Below are 17,595 nucleotides of genomic sequence, written 5' to 3'. Positions count from 1 at the left end.
ACCTGTTGTGTCTGCCTCTGTACTGTACTGTCTTTCTACACTGTCTTGTTCTCCTACGGAACATGGAGACAGTATTGTTTTGAATACCCAGGTCCATAAAAGCATTCTGAGAGCACTAATGATTCTGTGGGAGTTGTGCAGTCAAAGTCCCATTTTTGTGGCAGGAGAGCAAAGGATGAGGATAATGGAGCTGTCTGTCAGCCTTGTACGTGTGTTAGCTAGCTGAGGCCTCCCTTTGTAAGGAGGGCACCAGGGCTCTGAGCAGTGATCCCATGGAGAAGGGAGAGTCAGAATCAAGTCTTCCGACTTCAGTTTTATTCCTTGCACTTTCCATCGACTCCAACAGATTCCGTGCTGGAGGCTGTGTGTGCATGTTGACCTGTGGTGCTTTAAATTTAAAAGAGCTGTTAATATTTAAGAACCAGGAGGTTTCACATAAAACTTCTGCTTTCTGGCTTTTCTTGAAAAATTGTGGAGATCTGGCCAGAAGCCCAGAACCAAATAGTAGCCACCTCTTTCAGCCTGGCTGCAGTCTTCGGTTAATCATAGCCTTCCACAGCCTTTCTTCATTAGTGTCCATCTGTCTGATCCCCTGAAGCCCGTGAATTAAGGATTTCTACTCTGCCCTGTGTCTGCCTCTGGAGCCACTTGACATGGCGAGAAGGGCACTGTAGATGGTGCTATTTTATTTCCATTTGAGACTTAGTCAAAGATGCAAGTTTTCAGCACTTCTAATGAGAGTTGGGATCTGGAAGTAATCTGTGCCATTGTTACTACCGACAGCATGGATGCTCCTTCAGCTCAGGCGCTTCACAAACTTGCATTCAGTCAATTGAAACCTCTTATTTCCCAGAGGGCAATGGGCCCAGGGAGATTAAGTGGCTAGCCTGAAGTCATAGGTGAGCTGGTCAGAAAGCAGGAGCAGAGCGTGGAGCTCTTCACTGGGGAGAGGACTCACAGACGGGCTCAGGGCTGATTCTTTAGGGCCTGTGTTTGGTCTCAGGCTCAGGAAGCATCTCTTCCTTTCCCCCCACCTCATCTCCCTCCCCTCAGTACCTTCCTCTTTTGCATTCCCTTTTCCTTCTTACTCTTTTTTTGTTTTTGGAGACGAGGTCTTCCTATACCAGCTGGCCCTCACTCTGTAGACCGGGTTGTCCTGGAACTCACAGATCTCTGCCTGCCTCTGCCCTCAGTGCAGTAGTTAAAGGTGTGTCCACCACGCCTGGTCCTCTCCTCTTCTTACTCTTTTATTTATTCCCTTCTGTGGATCTGGCTGCTTTGGAACTTTGTAACTCAGCCTTCTGCGAAGCCTGAATTAGAGGCAGGTGCCTGTTGATATGATTATGGAATTATGTCTATGTTTTATTAACTCACAGTAGCTACAGTTATGAGGTTTGTTTGAAAACAATTTGTAACAACTTTTGGGCTATATCTGAAGCTAACACTTAAACCCTTTGAAACCACCCCCTTTTGCAGAGGCACCGAGATGCTTCACCTGGCCGTGCTGCATTCCAGAAAGCTCTGCGTCTACTCCGTCTCAGGTAAGAGGACTTTCTTCTAACGTGGGTTGACATCACAAAGCTGGGCCTTGATAAAGGAGTCGAGAGTACTTGGGAGTGAACACAAAGTGGTCACGTGAGGATTTGCTGGTCTCCATTAGCCTTCCCTACCACTCACTGTAATTCTGGACACGTTGTCTTGGCCCACTATCCTGGTGTTCTTGTTTTTGTCAGAGGATTTCTTATCATCCCAGTGCTTTCAGGAACTGTGTCCAGAACAGCCTGTGACCAGCTACAGCACAGCAGTTCTGGTCCTCAGGACCCCTGGAGCTTAGGACATGGTCAGCAGCGGCTGTTCCTTAGCGGTGGAGTCAGAGTTGGTTGAGATGTCCTCTCCTTGGTCAACCTCACTGTTTTCTCTTTCTAGTTCCAGTTTCTCAGCTTCTTGTTGTCTTCATTCGACCAGACCTCAAGACACTTCATTCTGAGGTTAAATTGGGTTTTGTTCCCTGATGTGGGCCTGTGTGTAGTCTGTTGTGCTTTGATTTCAGCATTAAAATTGAGGATTGTGGGGCGTTTACCCACCAACCCCACAGTTCCCCAGAGTTTTCTTGAGTGTGAGCAGCAGGAAATATTAGATAGAAGGATTTATATTGCGGAGATAAATAGATAGAAAATATAAAGGATAGCCTTGAGAGGGCTTGGAACCTTTTCCAACAGGCCCTGACTGTCTCTGCCCCAGGGCATTTATAGAGATGCCAAGGGGTGGAGCAAAAGACCTCCTCCCCCAGCACAGCCAAGTGCAGATTCCTGAGAGCCTCCCCAGCACCCTGCCTCTTCCTATTCCCATGATGTCCTCATCTATCATGGTACCTCCCTCCCTGCCCTCCCTCTCTGTCCCTGTTCCAGCTCTACCCTCCCATTTCCCTGTGTTCTCCTGCCCCACTCCTCACTCTCTGCCAACCCCCTCCCAGTCAGCTCATGTAGATCTTATCCACTTTTCCTTCGCTTCTTGCCCTCTCTTATTTCCCTCCTACCTGGCCAGCCTCATCTTCTCTACAAGTCACCTTCATACATGCATGTCTTTTTCTTTTGTGACCCACTGATTTTAATCAGTGTCCTTAATGTAACTGCTTTAGTTAGGGTGTCTATTTCTGTGATGAAATACCATAACCAAAAGCAACTTAGGGAGGGAAGGGTTGATTTATCTTGTCTTCTATATCACTGTTCATCATCCAAGGTGGTCAGGGCAGGAACTCAAGCAGGGCAGGAATCTGGAGGCAGGAGCTGATGCAGAGGCCATGGAGGGGAGCTGCTTACTGGTTTGTTCCTCATGATCGTGCTCAACTTGATTACTTATAGAACCCAGGGCTGTCCCTACTCACTATGTCCCTCCCTGATCAATCACTAATTGAGAAAATGTCCTACAGGCATGCTTGCCTACAACTGGATCTAATGGAGGCATTTTCTCAATTGAGGCTCCCTCCTCTCAGATGATTCCAGCTTGTGTTGGCATATAAACCAGCTGGCACAACAACCATGGATTTGGAACTACCCACTGGAGCTTATCCTTTGGTGCTCACCAGTGGCCGCACAAAGGAAGACAGTAACTTCCCCTTCCCCAGAATTCACCAGAATTCACCAATTGTTCATCGGGGTGGTAAAGACTCATGAGTCCCTCCCTGACCCACAACTGATGGTTGACAGGCCAGTGCAGACAGCCATAGCTGCTGTAAGGTCACGATTATAATGGCTATGTCACTTTCTGAAGATAGCATTTTGTAGTCTTTCTCTCCATCGTCTATTTGTTCTTAAATTCTCTCTGCTCTGTCTTCCTTGATATTCCTTGAGTCTTAGAGGGAATGAAGGGCTGAGCGCTCAACAGTTACTAATTCTCAGTTCTATCAACAGCCATTCATTGTAAATTTCAATTTTCTTTACAGCTGAATAACATTTCATTGTTATATGTACCACCTTTTATTACACACTCATCTGCTGATAGACATCTAGACTGATTCCACTTCTTAGCACTGTGAATAGAGCACAAACATGAATGATCAAGCATCCCTCCACAGTCCCAGTGCTCTGCTTAGCCAGGGTCAGACAGTCTTCGGGATCTTGAAGAAAGACACAATGTGCTACCTAGTTTTCTGTCAACTTGACACAAGCTAGAGTCATTAGGAAAGAGTAAACCCCAAATGAGAACCCCCCCAGCTGATGGGCCTGGGATTGTTCCTGATTGATGGTTCATGCGGGAGGGCTCAGATCAGTTGAGGTGGTGCCACCCTTGGGCTAGTGGTCCTGGGAACTTTAAGAAAGCAGGCTGAGCAAACAGTGGAGAGCAAGCTAGGAACCAGAACTCCTCCATGGCTTCTTTGTCAGTCACTGCTTCCAAGTGCCTTGAGTTCTTGACCCTCAGCAATGTAGTGTGACCTGAAAGTTGTAAGTTGAAATGAACCATTTCCTCCCCAGGCTGTTTATGGTCATGGTGTTGAATCACAGAAGTTAAAAACCCTAGGACAAAAATTGGAACCAGATCATGGGGTATTGCTGTGGCAGACCTGATCATGTTTTGGGGAAGAATTGCTGTGGTGGTTTGAATAAGAATGGCTGCTATAGGCTCATATATTTGAAAGCTTGGTCATCAGGGAGTGGTACTGTTTGAGAAGGATTAGGAGGTGTGGCCTTGTTGGAGTAGGCGTGGCCTTCTTGGGAGAAGTGTGTCACTGCGGATGGGCTTTGAGGTTTCAAAAGCCCATGCTAGGTCGTTTCTCTCTGTCTCTGCTGTGGATCAGGTTGTAGCTCCAACTACTTTAGCACCGTGCTTGCCATACTCTCTGCCATGATGACAATGGACTAAAACTCTGAAACTGTTAGCAAGCCCCTAATTAAAGGTTTTCTTCTGTGAGAGTTGCCTTGGCCATGATGTCTCTCCACAGCAATAGAACAGTGATTTAAGACAATTGTGGAAGGACTTTGGAGCTTTGCTGCTAGAAAAGTTGTTGTGTTCTCAGAGCTCAGTGGTTTGTTCTGTGGGAGTTTGGAAGACATGAATGTTGTGAGTGATGCAGACCATGGAGGCCTGGCTTGTGAAGTCTCAGAGGGAAGTTTGAGAGTCCCTTTAAAGACTGTTTGGGGGCCATTGGCATTTGAACTTAAGAGCTAATAAAGTGAAACCTCTGCTTTACTGGGACAGTTGAAACTGGTCAGCTGGGCATGAAGAATCAGCTGTGACTGAGAAGAGACCTGTATCACGGCAGTGAAATTTCCTAGGGAAGTGTTTCTTCAGGCTCAGCACACAGAAGCTGTGGCCTAGAGGGGCCAAGGCTGTACCTTGTGCTGGCAGCTGAACTTGGTAATGTCTAAGAGTCTTTCAGGTAGTGCTGCGTGTGGAGGCATTAAGGGGTCATGGAGAGCACTGAGGGGTCAGGGAGAGCAGTGAGGCTTGATACTGTGTTGTGTGGCTGGAGTCTCCGAAGAGAAGCTGGGAAAGGCCATTAGTGAATGCCAAAGCCCCAGGATTGAGGGTATCAAGGAGAGGAGTTAAGACTTGGCACATATGGTGGAGTCAGAGTCTGAATAGTCCCCTGAGAAGGTTATAGGTAAAGGTTATAGGTTAAAGGTTAAAAGGGTATGGGTGAAGGTACAGCCCAGCTGCAGAGACTCCAGCATTTTGGAGATGCCGCTCCCGTGGGACAACCACCAAGGAAAGCAGCAGCTGTGAAACGGAACCTGCCTCAGCTTGTACGCCGTGTGTGCCGTGGATGGCAGAGTCAGAGTGTGCTGTGGGAAGAAGCCTTTCGGAGCCATGAAGATCTTAAGTCTAGAAGTCTGACCATGCTGGACTTTGGTTTTGATTTGATTATGACTGTGCTTTGGTCCTTCCCTCTTGGAGTAAGAAAGTATATAACTTATTTTGATTTTTATGGGAGCCAACAGTTAGGAGACCTTGGATATTTTAGAAAAACTTTGAAATTTTAAAGAAACATTGGTTTGGAAAGACTTTGGGATTTTATAGAGGCCTTGGATATTTTAGAGAGGCTTGTATTTTGAAAGAGGCTTTGGATAATTTACAGAGGCTGAACTTTTATGAGGCTTTTAAAGTTATTTATGTTTTATATTTTAGTGTTAATATTAACAGGCCATCTTGGGACAATTGAGAAAGAAAAGGTTCTAGTTAAATAGTGATGTATCTGTGTGTCAAGTTGACAAGGGGTCAATTGTGCTGGCTAGTTTTATGTTAGCTTGACATAGCTAAAGCCATTTTGGAAATAGGGAATCTCAACTGAGAAAGTGACTCAATAGATTGGCCTGCGGACAAGCTTGGGATGCACTTTCTTGATTGGTGATTGATGTGTAGGGGGTGCTGTGGATATCGTTCTATATAAATAAAACACTGATGGCCAGTGACCAGGCAGGAAGTAGGTGGCCAGGCAGGAAGTAGGTGGGACAAGGAGAGAGGAGAATTCTGGGAAGCAGAAGGCTGAGGGAGAGACACTGTAGCCACCACCAGGAGAAGCAGCATGTGAAGACGCCGGTAACCACCAGCCACGTGGCAAGGTATAGATTTATAAAAATGAGTTAATTTAAGATATAAGAACAGTTAGCAAGAAGCCTGCCACGGCCATACAGTTTATAAGTGATATACGTGGATTGTGGGACTGCAGGGTTTGGTGGAACTTGGAGAGAAGCCCTTCAGCAACAAGGGGGCCCAGATCACTGTGGGTCATGCCACACATGGGTTGGTCCTGGGTACTTTAAGAAAGCAGGTTGAACAAACAATAGTGAGTAAGCCAGTAATCAGTATTCCTCCATGGCCTCTCCATCAGTTACTGCCTGCAGGTTCCTGCCCTGAGTTCCTGTCCTGACTTCCTCAGCAATGGAGCTATAAACTGAAAGAAACCATTTCCTTCCCAGGTTGTTTATGGTCATGGTGTTTAATCACAGCAATAAAAACCTTAACTTCTTCAGAGAACTTCTTCAGAGAACTCTAGGTCACACCATTGTGTCTTGGTGGCAGCTGCATTGTCTTGATGCCACTTTCTGTTGAGAAATTGTCACTGATGGTATCCATGGACCTTCTGTGGGGGAAGACCCGGGTTCCCCGAAAGTTCTTAAAACAGTAGATAGCCAGGAACTGGGTTACAGTATCTGACCTAATGCCCTGGTTTCAATACTGTGATTTATTTTTTGAGGGGGGAGGATTTCTTCAGTTTATTTATTTACTTGAATAATTAAGGTATTTCTAGTCTAAAATGTAGAAGAATATATTTTCTTACAGTTTCAGGGTTTGTTGGCAAGTTTTTTTGAACACAGAAACCAACTCCCTAAAACCACCCACAAAGCAGGCGCTCACTGTATGCACTTAGAATGTCCTTTTCTTTGAGAGAGAGGTCTCCTTCAGCAGCCGAGGCTGACATGATTTGTGACCCTCCTGTCCCGTCCTCCTCAGTGCTGGGATGATAGGTATCTCTAACCATGGCAAGATTTAGATGGTTTTAATGATCAAATGGGCTCTTTTTGTTGCTTTAAAGTGCTTTGGTATCGTCTTTAGTATTTGCATTTTGAGAGCTCTTCTTTATGGAAGAGCTGCTTTTTCAGCCCCTCTCTTCCCAACGCTGCCTTCAGTCCCCACACATCCGTGGTCTCAACTCCGTAGCTTGCGGGTCCGTCTGTGCCCTTGACAAGCACACTGTCCTGTCCACTTGCTGAAGGAAGTTTGGAAGATTCCTCCGTGAAATTGGAGTATAAGGGCTGGCAGTATAGCTCAGTGGTAGGACACTTGTCCAATTTGCACAAGGACCTGGGTCTAATCACTAGTTCAAATAATTAGGACACAATGTGTGAAGAGGTTGGGTGTTTTGATAGTGTGGACAAGAAAATGAGTTGTTTTAAAGTTGTCATTTGTTTAATCTCCTATTATATTGTTGATAACTGAAGGAATGTAACTGCATTTATTTTAGAACTGAAATTAAATGGCCTTGCTGTCATTTAAATAATTATACCTCACTCAGGCATGTCTAATAGAAATATGTAATAAAATGCCCCCATGGTATTATTTCTCTAATGGTGTAATTTAGCTGAGATTTAAATGTTTTTTTTTTTTTTTTTTTTAAAACTGTGCTGGCTTTCTCTGTGACCAGTGTGTTAATTGTTCTTATCTTTTACTACTTTGTCATTTTTAATTTCACTAAAATTTAATTAAAGCTGATACAGAGGTTGAGAGGAAATTAATATAAAACAGTATAAACAGATTTAAAGTTGTCCTTTTATTTTTTTTCTCCATAGGCACATTGGGTAACGTAGAACATGGGAATCAATATCAGATAAAATTAATGTATGAGCACCATCTTCAGAGGACAGCCTGCAATATGACGTATGGACCCTTTGGTGGCGTAAAAGGTAATTCGCTTTGAATCATGCGTATGCTGTTTCAAGTGGTAGATGTACACTCTTTTGTCATATTACAATGGAATATTATGTGGTTTGCATCTTAAGGAATTTAAGTAAGTACTTTAGTGAAAGTTTTATATTCAGATACTTAACATAATTAGAAAGTATACTTTTAACAATGGATATGCTTGATAGTCACACAACCTGTATTATTATATGGTTTTTGGTGTTTTTTTTTTCTAAAAATCTGTGGTGGTTTGAATGAGAATGGTGCTCATAGACTCACATGTTTGCGAGCTTGGTCCACAGCTGGTGGAACTGTTTGGGAAGGATTGTGGGAGGAGGTGTGCCATTTGTGGATCAGCTCTGAGATCTCAAAAGCCTTTTGCTTGTATGTACATATGTGTGTATGTATGTATGTATGTATGTATGTATGCATTTTTGAGGACTGTTCTCACACTGTAGTCCAGGCTGACCTGGATCTCACTGTGTGGGCTGGACTTGCTGTGAACTCATAGTGACCCTCTTATGCACAAAGTCCACGTGCTGGGATCACAAGTGTGTTCCTCATGGCAGTCTTCCTCTGTATGCCTTCTAATTTCTAGATTACTTATGATACCAAACAGCATATGAATGCCATGCAAATAGTGGTATTGTGCTGATAATTACCAGAGAAAGAGTATGTACATGTTCAGGACAGAAGCAGTTCTTCCCTGGATGTTTTAATTGTGTCTACTAAAGGGGAAGTCTGGCTCGTCTGGCTTAGGCAGGCTGCTTTCCCCCACTTTGTATACTTCTTTTGCTAAGCATTAAAAGGCTTCCTGCAGTATGTTCATCCAGACCCAGGACTTCAGATTCACCAGGGTGCTGAACAAGAAGGTTCTGATTTGTAACTAATGTTTCTTCACTGCATCGTAACCTGGTTGAAGAGGAGCTAGTGGTGTTGGGTTGTGGTGGAAATGTGTGATTTTTATGCTTGTGTTTACATTATGTACGTGTATCACCTGTAGAATATGTGATTAGGAATTTTAGCTTTGAGGTTTTTTTTTTTTTTTTTTTTTTTATTTTTTTGTGTTTGTGTGTGTGTGTGTGTGTGTGTATGTTTTTGTTATGTGTGTTTATATGCACCACATGCAGGTAGGTGCTTAAGGATGCCAGAGGGTGGCAGATTCCCTAGAACTGGATGGTTGTGAGCTGCCATATGGGGCTGGTAACTGAACCTGGGTCCTTTGTAAGAGCAACAAGTGTGGCTGGAGAGCTGGCTCATTGGTTTGGTTCCCAGCATCCACATGGTGGCTCATAATCATCACTGCAGTTCCAGGGAATCTGAAGCCTTTTCTGGCCTCTGCTAGCACCAGGCATAAAAGGGTGCACATCATGCAGGCAAAACACTTACACACATGAAATAAATCTGTAAATCAATCAAACACTAAAGCAACAAATGTCCTTTACCACTGAGCTCCCTCTCCAGCCCCCAATCTTGAATATTTTTTTTTTTCGTGCCTAAGCTAGACTGAGCATTTATTTTAAGATTTATTTATTTATTATGTATACAGTATTCTGCCTACACACCAGAAGAGGGCACCAGATCAAATTACAGATGGTTGTGAGCCACCATGTGGTTGCTGGGAATTGAACTCAGGACCTCAGGAAGAACAGCCAGTGTTCTTAACCTCTGAGCCATCTCTCCAGCCCCAATCTTGAATATTTTTGTTCGTGATGTGCATGTAAAGTTTCGCATAGTGAAAATACTAAGAAACCAAACACTTAGCAGGCTATAGAATTACTTACCTGAGTAACGGGAATGTTGGGGCTACTCGATGAGGATGCGCTAAATGAAAAGAGGAGAGGAAGAGCTCAGATTTGTGTGAGAGGTGAGCTGTCAATAAAATGCCTCCTCCCACCTCACTTATCTTTTCAAATCGATGGCCACACTTTTAAAAATGTCTGACATCTTTGGGGGACCTAATCTCCCTTGCCTGCTCTTAGCATGTTGCTAAGTTCTATGGATCTAGTTGGGTGTGGTGGCTCATGCCTTTACTCTTAGTACTTAGGAAGCTGAGGCAGGGGGATTGCTATGAATTCAAGACTAGTCTAGGTTAGATAGCTTGTAAGAGTATGGCCCTGTTAAAAACTAACAAACAAACAGACAAAGAGTGAAACAAAATTACTCTACATCTGGAGTCCAAACAGTTATGATATGAGAAGAAAGTGCTTTGGCCCCTTAAAGTGGTTGTTTTTGTAGCATTGTTGTAGTTCAGGTCATGTACCACACGCTGTAGAGATTGAATTGGACTTTTTATTTATCATCAGACCAAATTAACATAACTAAAATAAACATATTCTTTGCTTTTCTGCAACATTTTTGGTGGATTTCATAATGGACTTCCAGAGTGATGTCATAGGGTTCAGGATTTTATTCTAAAATGCAGGTCCATGGGGCTGGGCCTGTGGCTCGTTGATATTAGCATTTATGAGGCCTGGGCATTCTCCTCAGTACCAAAACAAACAAACGAGCCAAAAAAAACCCCTTACCCACTCCAACCTCACACACTGATGTACATTATTGAGGCAGATTGCCTTGAAGTCCCACCCCACAGGTCATATGATTCTCATGTGAGAGGTGGGCTTCCTTCCTATGTGAAGTAGAGGGAGGGATCTCTCAGAATTCAGTTGTCAGGGGAGACGTTAACAGGTAGCCATTCTGAGCTCCTCCTGCTGCGAAGAGACGACTGTCAGCTCACACCCAGGTGTCCTGTCACACTTCTCTGTGACAACCCACTTCATCCAACACGGGCTAAAAATTAACAGGTAAAGTTATTGTTGGGGTTTTCCTGGTTCTTCTTTGGGGGGCCTGCCACCCAGCACACAAATCACACATGGAGGCTTATTCTTACTTATGAATGTCCAGCCTTAGCTCGGTTTAATTTCTTGCCAGCTTTCCCTAACTTAAATTATCCCGACTACCTTTTTGTTCTGGCTTTTCCTGTTCTCTTACTTCTGTAAATCTTAGTCTTACTCCATGACTTGCTGTGTAGCTGGGTGGGTGGGTGGCTGGCTGGCTCCTGGAGTCCTCCTCCTTCTCTCTGGCTGCTCGATCTCCAATCCACCCCTCCCAGATTTTCTCCCTCTATAGATTCTCTCTGCCTGCCAGCCCCGCCTATCCTTTCTCCTGCCTTGCTATTGGCCGTTCAGCTCTTTATTAAACCATCAGGTGTTTCAGACAGGCACAGTAACACGGCTTCACAGAGTTAAACAAATGCAACATAAATAAAAGTAACACACCTTAAAATATTCTATATAAATTTATCCTTCTGGTCTTCATTTGCTCATGAAGGCTCTCAGGACATGTAAAACTGTTATTTTTTACATGCTTTTCCTCTGTGAAGCTGTCCTTGGTTGAAGGACCTCAGCTTTGAACCTAAGATGAGTGAAGAGGCATTTTCTTCCCTATGAATAAGTGTGATTAGCTGAAAACAAGGCCTCACCTGGTACTAATGTGACCCTGTCCTTCTCTTAGTTCCTGAATTGTGACTCACATTTAAAAAGTGACTTTCAAAAAAATGTGAGAGGCCATTCTAACATACTTTACTTTTCTTTGGTTGAGAATAAAACATTTGAAACAGAGGAGATGGAGGCAGGAGAGTCAGGAGTTCCAGGTCAGCTTTGAGAATCAAAGGCTAGCCTGGGCTAGACAAGACCCTGTCATAACACAAAACTCTGCCTGAGGGAATGTAGGTGGTATGCTTGCAGCTCCATGTTCAGTCCCCGACACTGGAAAAAAGGTTTACCAGAATGTGGGAATTATGAAGTCTGGTGGTTGTGAAATGGTTTTTCTTGATATATCAAATAAGCAGGTAGAGCACACAGGAGGAGAAAAGCTTCATTCATTTGAAAGGAATCCCTTCCCAAGCTTGACGTCTCCAGTGTGATTAACCTGCACGTCTGTCTCTTTTGTTTGTATGTTTTGCTTTTTTAGAGACAAGGTCTCCTATAGACCAGGCTGGAACTGGCTGAAACTGGCTAGAACTGGCTGGAACTGGCTGTGTAGTTGGGGCTAGCTCAGGATCCTCCTGGCGCATTCTGGAACCACTTAAGAGTCAGTCATTCTTTTAAGTTGAAAGTTACTTAGAATTAATCAGACAATACAAAGAAAATTCAGGGTTTTAGAAATGGGATCAAGAGAAAATAAACCCTGGTGCTGATTTAGACTAGGTGAGCCGACACCATGCATCACAACGAGCTACCACTAGATGGCAGGCCTCGACAGTTTTGTGTGCGGTTTGGGCCTGCCTCTGACCAAGAGATGTTCAGCCCCAAGTGGTGGCCCTGAAGTCCTGGCGCTGCCGAGGTGGAGGCAGGAGGGTGAGGAGTGGCAGGCCATGGCATGAAAACAAAATAAAATAACAAAAGTCAGAGCTAAGGGCATTTTATCCTGAAGTCTCTAGCTTTGACTAAAAATGAGTATTCAAGTTACAAAGAAGTGTTTTCTAAAGCAAAATTATTAGGTAATATCTGATAGACTGTAATATGGGAATTCTTCCTAGCTGTACACCTGGAATTTTAATTTGCATTTGAATCATAAGACCATGATGAATGCATGTTCTGAGTCTTATTATTCTGAAGCTGGACCTAAGAGTCTGGGTTTCTGACAGTGTTTCTGATGATGCCAAATTGTGGGCACCGAGGCACACCGTATCTCCACCCACCAGGCTTAATGTGGGCACAGAGACACACTGCATCCCCACCCCAGCCCACTGAGGCACAGAACACTGCATCCCCACCCCACCAGCCCTACTGTAGGCACAGAAGCACACTGCATCTCCACCCCACCAGCCCTTACTCCAGTTTCTCAGTGCTTTGCAGTTGGAAAATTTGCTCAAGACTTGCTTTACTGATAAAGGAGTCAGTCTAACCCAGGCTTTGGCATTAAGAAGCTTGTGAGATTACCCATGCCAAGGCTCTCCCTCTGTGGGCTGTTGTTGGATTTAGAATGACTTTCCTATCAGAAAGGACTACAGTTTGGTTTGGCCAAACCTAAGTATGTAATTTGAAAACTGTTATTACATGTATGTGTGTGAAAGAGCAAAGGCGAGAGAGAGAGAGAGAGAGAGAGAGAGAGAGAGAAGACAGAGAGAGAGAGAGACAGAGAGAGAGACAGAGAGACAGAGAGACAGAGACAGAGAGACACACACACAGAGACAGAGAGAAGGGGCAGGAAGGAAGAGAAATGGACCATGGTGGACATGTGTCGGTCAGAAGGAAATTTGAGGGGCCAGTGCCCTCCCACCACATGGATCCTGAGGATTTAACTCAGGCAGGCAGGGAGGCAGGCAGGCAGGCAGGGGCCCTCACCACACAGTGACTCTGTGACAGGTTAGTCGTGAACTCCTGTCCTTCAGAACTGCAGTAAGTAAGTGGCAGTTCTTTGTGAATGACCTAGACCCAGGTACTTGGTTACAGTAGCACAGAGAGAATAAGACGTGGTTCTGTATCAGGAAAGCTCGGGTTACAAGCAAGCATCATTTACAGGAATTAGTCCACATATCCAGACCAGAAGGGAACCTGCAGGGCACAGCAAGATCAGGCAGGGCGTTGGGAAGGTCGCCCTGCGGCCACACAAGGTTCTGTGCAGGACCTGACACGCCACCCCAAAGACCCTGACACACCATGAACATTTCAACATGGCTTTCCCAGAATGTAAACGTGTGTGTGTGTGTGTGTGTGTGTGTGTGTGTGTGTGTATTATGTTGTTATATGGCTTCTGTGTGCTTTCTTACCATCTTAAAGGAAATCCAAGTTTTAACTGCTAGTATAAGATTTGATAGGAAAAAATCTATACAGTAATAAATATTTAGTGCCACAGTTTTTAAGTAGCTTTTGGTTAATTAAAATGTTTCAATGTTTTCTGCTTTCTCATAAGTGCATCTACTTTCGACTGACAACAAACAGACATACAACTAACTACAAAGCTTTTCTTAAAAAAAGAAATGTCCTTTTAGAGCTGGAGAGATGGTCCAGCCGTCGAGAGCTTAGGTTGGCCGTCTCCTCTGGGCCTGCTTGCTTTTACAGAGCTGGCGGAGTTTTGCTCCTCTCCCACCCAATCAGATGGGCTTCTTTCCTTTCTTGACATACTGTTTGGAGTTCTGATTATTGTCCATTGTCTCTGCTTGTCACTTGTCTGTGGGCAGTCAGGAGGGATGGAAAGAAGAGGCTGGTAGCCTGACCAGAGGACCTGGCATTAGTTCTCTCTGCCAGTTTTGTTCAGTGTTTTGTTTGTTTTTGTTTTTGTTTTTGCTTTCCCAGACAGGGTTTCTCTGTGTAGCCCTGGCTCTTCAGACTAGTCTGGCCTCGAACTCACAGATCCGCCTGCCTTTGCCTCCCAAGTGCTTGGATACAAGGTGTGCGCCACCACCGCCCTGCTTGTTTAGTGTCTTGAATCTTGTACTACTGGATAGTGTGCATTTTACTCAGCATGGGTGGTCGGTAAGCTGAACTCACCTACTAGGATGAGGTGCATTCACAAAACCAGTGGCCTGTTACCTGTATCTTGGAAGGAAAGGGGACGTGGTCTCAGATTTTGGAGCTTTTTGTAAGGATTTTCTCTAGCTTTCCTGGCATTATCCGCATTTCTTCCTTTATCCATTTGACTGTATTCCAGAAAAAGCTGGTTCCACCCAACTGCCCACTTTTCTGTTGTCCCAGTGATCGATGCTCCCTGTGGCAGCCCCCTCTGGCGATCTTCTCACACACACCAGTTACTGCGGTGTTTGGTCTGGCTGCTGTATTTACTTCTTTTTAGAGTTGATCTTCTTTCTTATTGTTTCATTTCGTCAACAATAGGAAAATGGTAACATCTTTGTTTTTCTCGTCTGACAAGGAGTGTTGTAAAAGGAGATCTTTTGGTGTGGGGCCTCTCCATTTCTCCACAGTGTCTAATCTACCTCTAGATCCAACTTCCTCTAAATTTGGTGGTTTTAGAAATATTTTTGTAATCTGTTGTTCACTACCTCTCCACTTCTCCAGTGTGGAGTTTGGAGATATTGGCTTCACAAAGTGCAACCTGGAGCCTCACAATTACCTGTTGATGGTGAGATACACATTATTGTTGAAAAGGTTTTTTGATGCTAATCCCAATGATGAATTTGAAGAAATGGTTATACCTCATAAAATTATTTAGTTCAGTTAAGTTGGAATGAGTCTGGTAGACTCTTGGAGAGGTTATCTTTTATTTCTATTGTGTGAGCTATTTGTTTGTATAGAGTAATGCCATTATCTGAATATCTTTTCCAGAGTGTTCTTGGATTTTCATTTGTGTGTGTTGATATAGCCATATTGTTCCTTTCCTGTACAACTTATTCTCTCTTTCTTTGTGTATATGTTTGTAAAAGCATGAGGGTGTGTGCATGCGTGCATGGAGCCCAGACGCCAGGAGTCTGTGTTACATGTCTTCCCCAGTGTCTCTCTGTACTTCCTTTAGAAGACGAGGTCTCCCACCGAACTTGGAGGTCACTACTGATCCAGTGAGGCTGGCTGGCCACCGAGTTCCAGGGATCCAACTCTTTACCTCCCCAGTGCTGGGGTTACAGGTGCATTGTTTCATGAATCCTAAATGGTCTTACCATAAAAACCAGGAGCCAGATATTGGGATAAATGCTGAAGGATCAGAGAGACAAAGGAACAAGCCACTAGAGAAACTTCTCACCACTACTGAATCCTCAGGCCGAAAGGGAGGTGAGATCTTGTCTCCACAAATCCTCAGACTGAATGCCTCCGAGTCTTCAGCCAAAAGGGCCTAATTCCTGTCTCCTCTCACCTTATATTCTTTTCTCTGCCCAGCCATATCACTTCCTGTTTTGTTTCAGCCTTCCTAGTGCTAGGAATAAAGGTGTGTGATCCCAAGTGCTGGAATTAAAGGTGTGTGCCACCACTGCCTGACCTCTGTGGCTAACTCTGTGGTTGGCTCTGTCCTCTGCTCTCAGGCAAGCTTTATTTCTTAGATTCCAAATGTCACCACTGTGCATGCCACCGTGCTTGGCCTGCCCTGGGCACTGAGGATCCAAACCCAGGTCTCCATGCTTTGTGGCAAGCCCCTCTACCAACTGAGTCACCTCTCTGGCGCCTACTCTGTTCCTTACAACCTCACTGCTCTACAGTTTTTATGTTCGCTGGAGTTTGATTTTGACCAGGAAGTTTTATATTTACTAATGGTGAAGACTATCTGGAAAGAGAACTACTGTCGCATCTCCTGTATGTTGTGATACTGCATTAAGCTTGCCAACCATCGTTTTTTCAGAGTAAAAAACCCGAGGTGAGAGGGTGGTGTCCTTGCTACCTGCCATAGAGATGTGAGATTGTCAGAATTAGACAACTCCAAAGCCACACCTTTCCTAATTTCTCACTCATTCTCTTGACTTGCTAATTACAGAGAAGGTCAGCAGAGACTCCAAGAGAGGAAGGAGAGGGAGATTTTTTTCCACACATGGCAGAGTCTTGTCTATTACTGTTTATATAGTGTCAAGCAGTCTTTGGCATATAGTAGGTGCTAAATAAATACCATTAAAAGATTTAACCAAAATAGCTGCATGGTTGGGCAAGCCTGATATGTTAGACTTCTTAGTGCTGTAACAAATACCTGAGAACAACAACTTAAAGGAAGACAGTGTTTGGCCCACAGTTTTAGAGGTTACACTCCATGCTGGCTGGCTCCATTGCTGTGCCAATGAGAGGATGAGCTGGTTGTGTAGCATGGTGAGGAGCATGTGGAAGAGCAAACAGTTCAATTCATGGAGGGCAGGAAGCAGAGAGGGACACAGGAAGATCTGCCCCAGGTAACCTGTTTCCTATAACTGGTTCCTGTAGTGGGTAGCCATTCCAGCTTGGATCTGAAGTTCCTATTGGAGAAATAGGTTCCCATCTCCTGAGCTTTCAGCCATCTCCCAAGATACTGTGAGCACCTGGGGACCAAGCCTTCAACACAGTCAATCCTGTGGGAGACATTTCCTACTCGAGCGCATCAGGAGGTGTGCACAGTAGGCTTTGGGGGTAGTTTTAAGGACAGATAACATTGTGCCATCAATTGAGGCACCTTTTGAAGTTCACTTTTGTCTTCAGTAGACATGTCAACCTGACACAAGCTGGAGTCATTGGTGAAGAGGGACTCTGAGTTGGAAAACTGTCCCCAGCAGGTCCTCCCTTGGCAAGGCAGTGCTGCCTTTTCTTGACTGGTGATTGGTGTGGGAGGGCCCAGCCCATGGTGGGCAATGGGTCCTGGGGGGCTGTGAAAAAGCAGGAAGAGCAAGCCAAGGGAGTAAGCCAGTGAGTAGTCTTCATCCATGGCCTCTGGATCAGTTCCTGGCTTCCACCATCCTGCCCTATTTGAGTTCCTCCCCGAAAGCTGTAGGACGAAATAAACCCTTTCCTCCTCCAGATGCTTTTGGCCATGGTGTTTTCTTACAGCAGTAGAGACCCTGACTAAGACACGTGTGAACGGCTACCACAGGGTACAAGTCAGGGTAGACACTGCACCGTACTGATGGAGTGGGGGTGGCTACCAGGCCTCCTCAGTTATCTGTGCTCAAAACTGGTTTCCATTAGTCCAGCTGCAGCACTCACACAAGTCAGGCTTGGCAAGAGAAACCGGTTTGTGTCTCCTCCTTCTGTACATTCTTTATCCTTTCATCATTAACTTTAAGTGTGTGAT

At 44.7% G+C, this 17,595-nt stretch overlaps 1 protein-coding gene across 5 annotated transcripts in view; it reads left to right on the top strand.

Moving 5' to 3' along the window:
- Positions 1 to 17,595, top strand: part of Bbs9 (Bardet-Biedl syndrome 9) — a 436,605-nt gene that overhangs the window by 41,450 nt on the left and 377,560 nt on the right. For all 5 annotated transcript variants that reach the window (XM_028872560.2, XM_028872557.2, XM_028872558.2 and 2 more), the window contains 2 exons: positions 1,477 to 1,541; positions 7,788 to 7,901. In XM_028872560.2, the coding sequence (XP_028728393.1) occupies positions 1,477 to 1,541; positions 7,788 to 7,901 (179 nt within the window). The remainder of the gene's footprint in view (positions 1 to 1,476; positions 1,542 to 7,787; positions 7,902 to 17,595) is intronic.

Source organism: Peromyscus leucopus, chromosome 7, assembly GCF_004664715.2.
Source record: "Peromyscus leucopus breed LL Stock chromosome 7, UCI_PerLeu_2.1, whole genome shotgun sequence".
Taxonomy (NCBI): domain Eukaryota; kingdom Metazoa; phylum Chordata; class Mammalia; order Rodentia; family Cricetidae; genus Peromyscus; species Peromyscus leucopus.
Note: the sequence above shows the minus strand (reverse complement) of the source record. Positions and strands in the feature narration are given on the sequence as shown.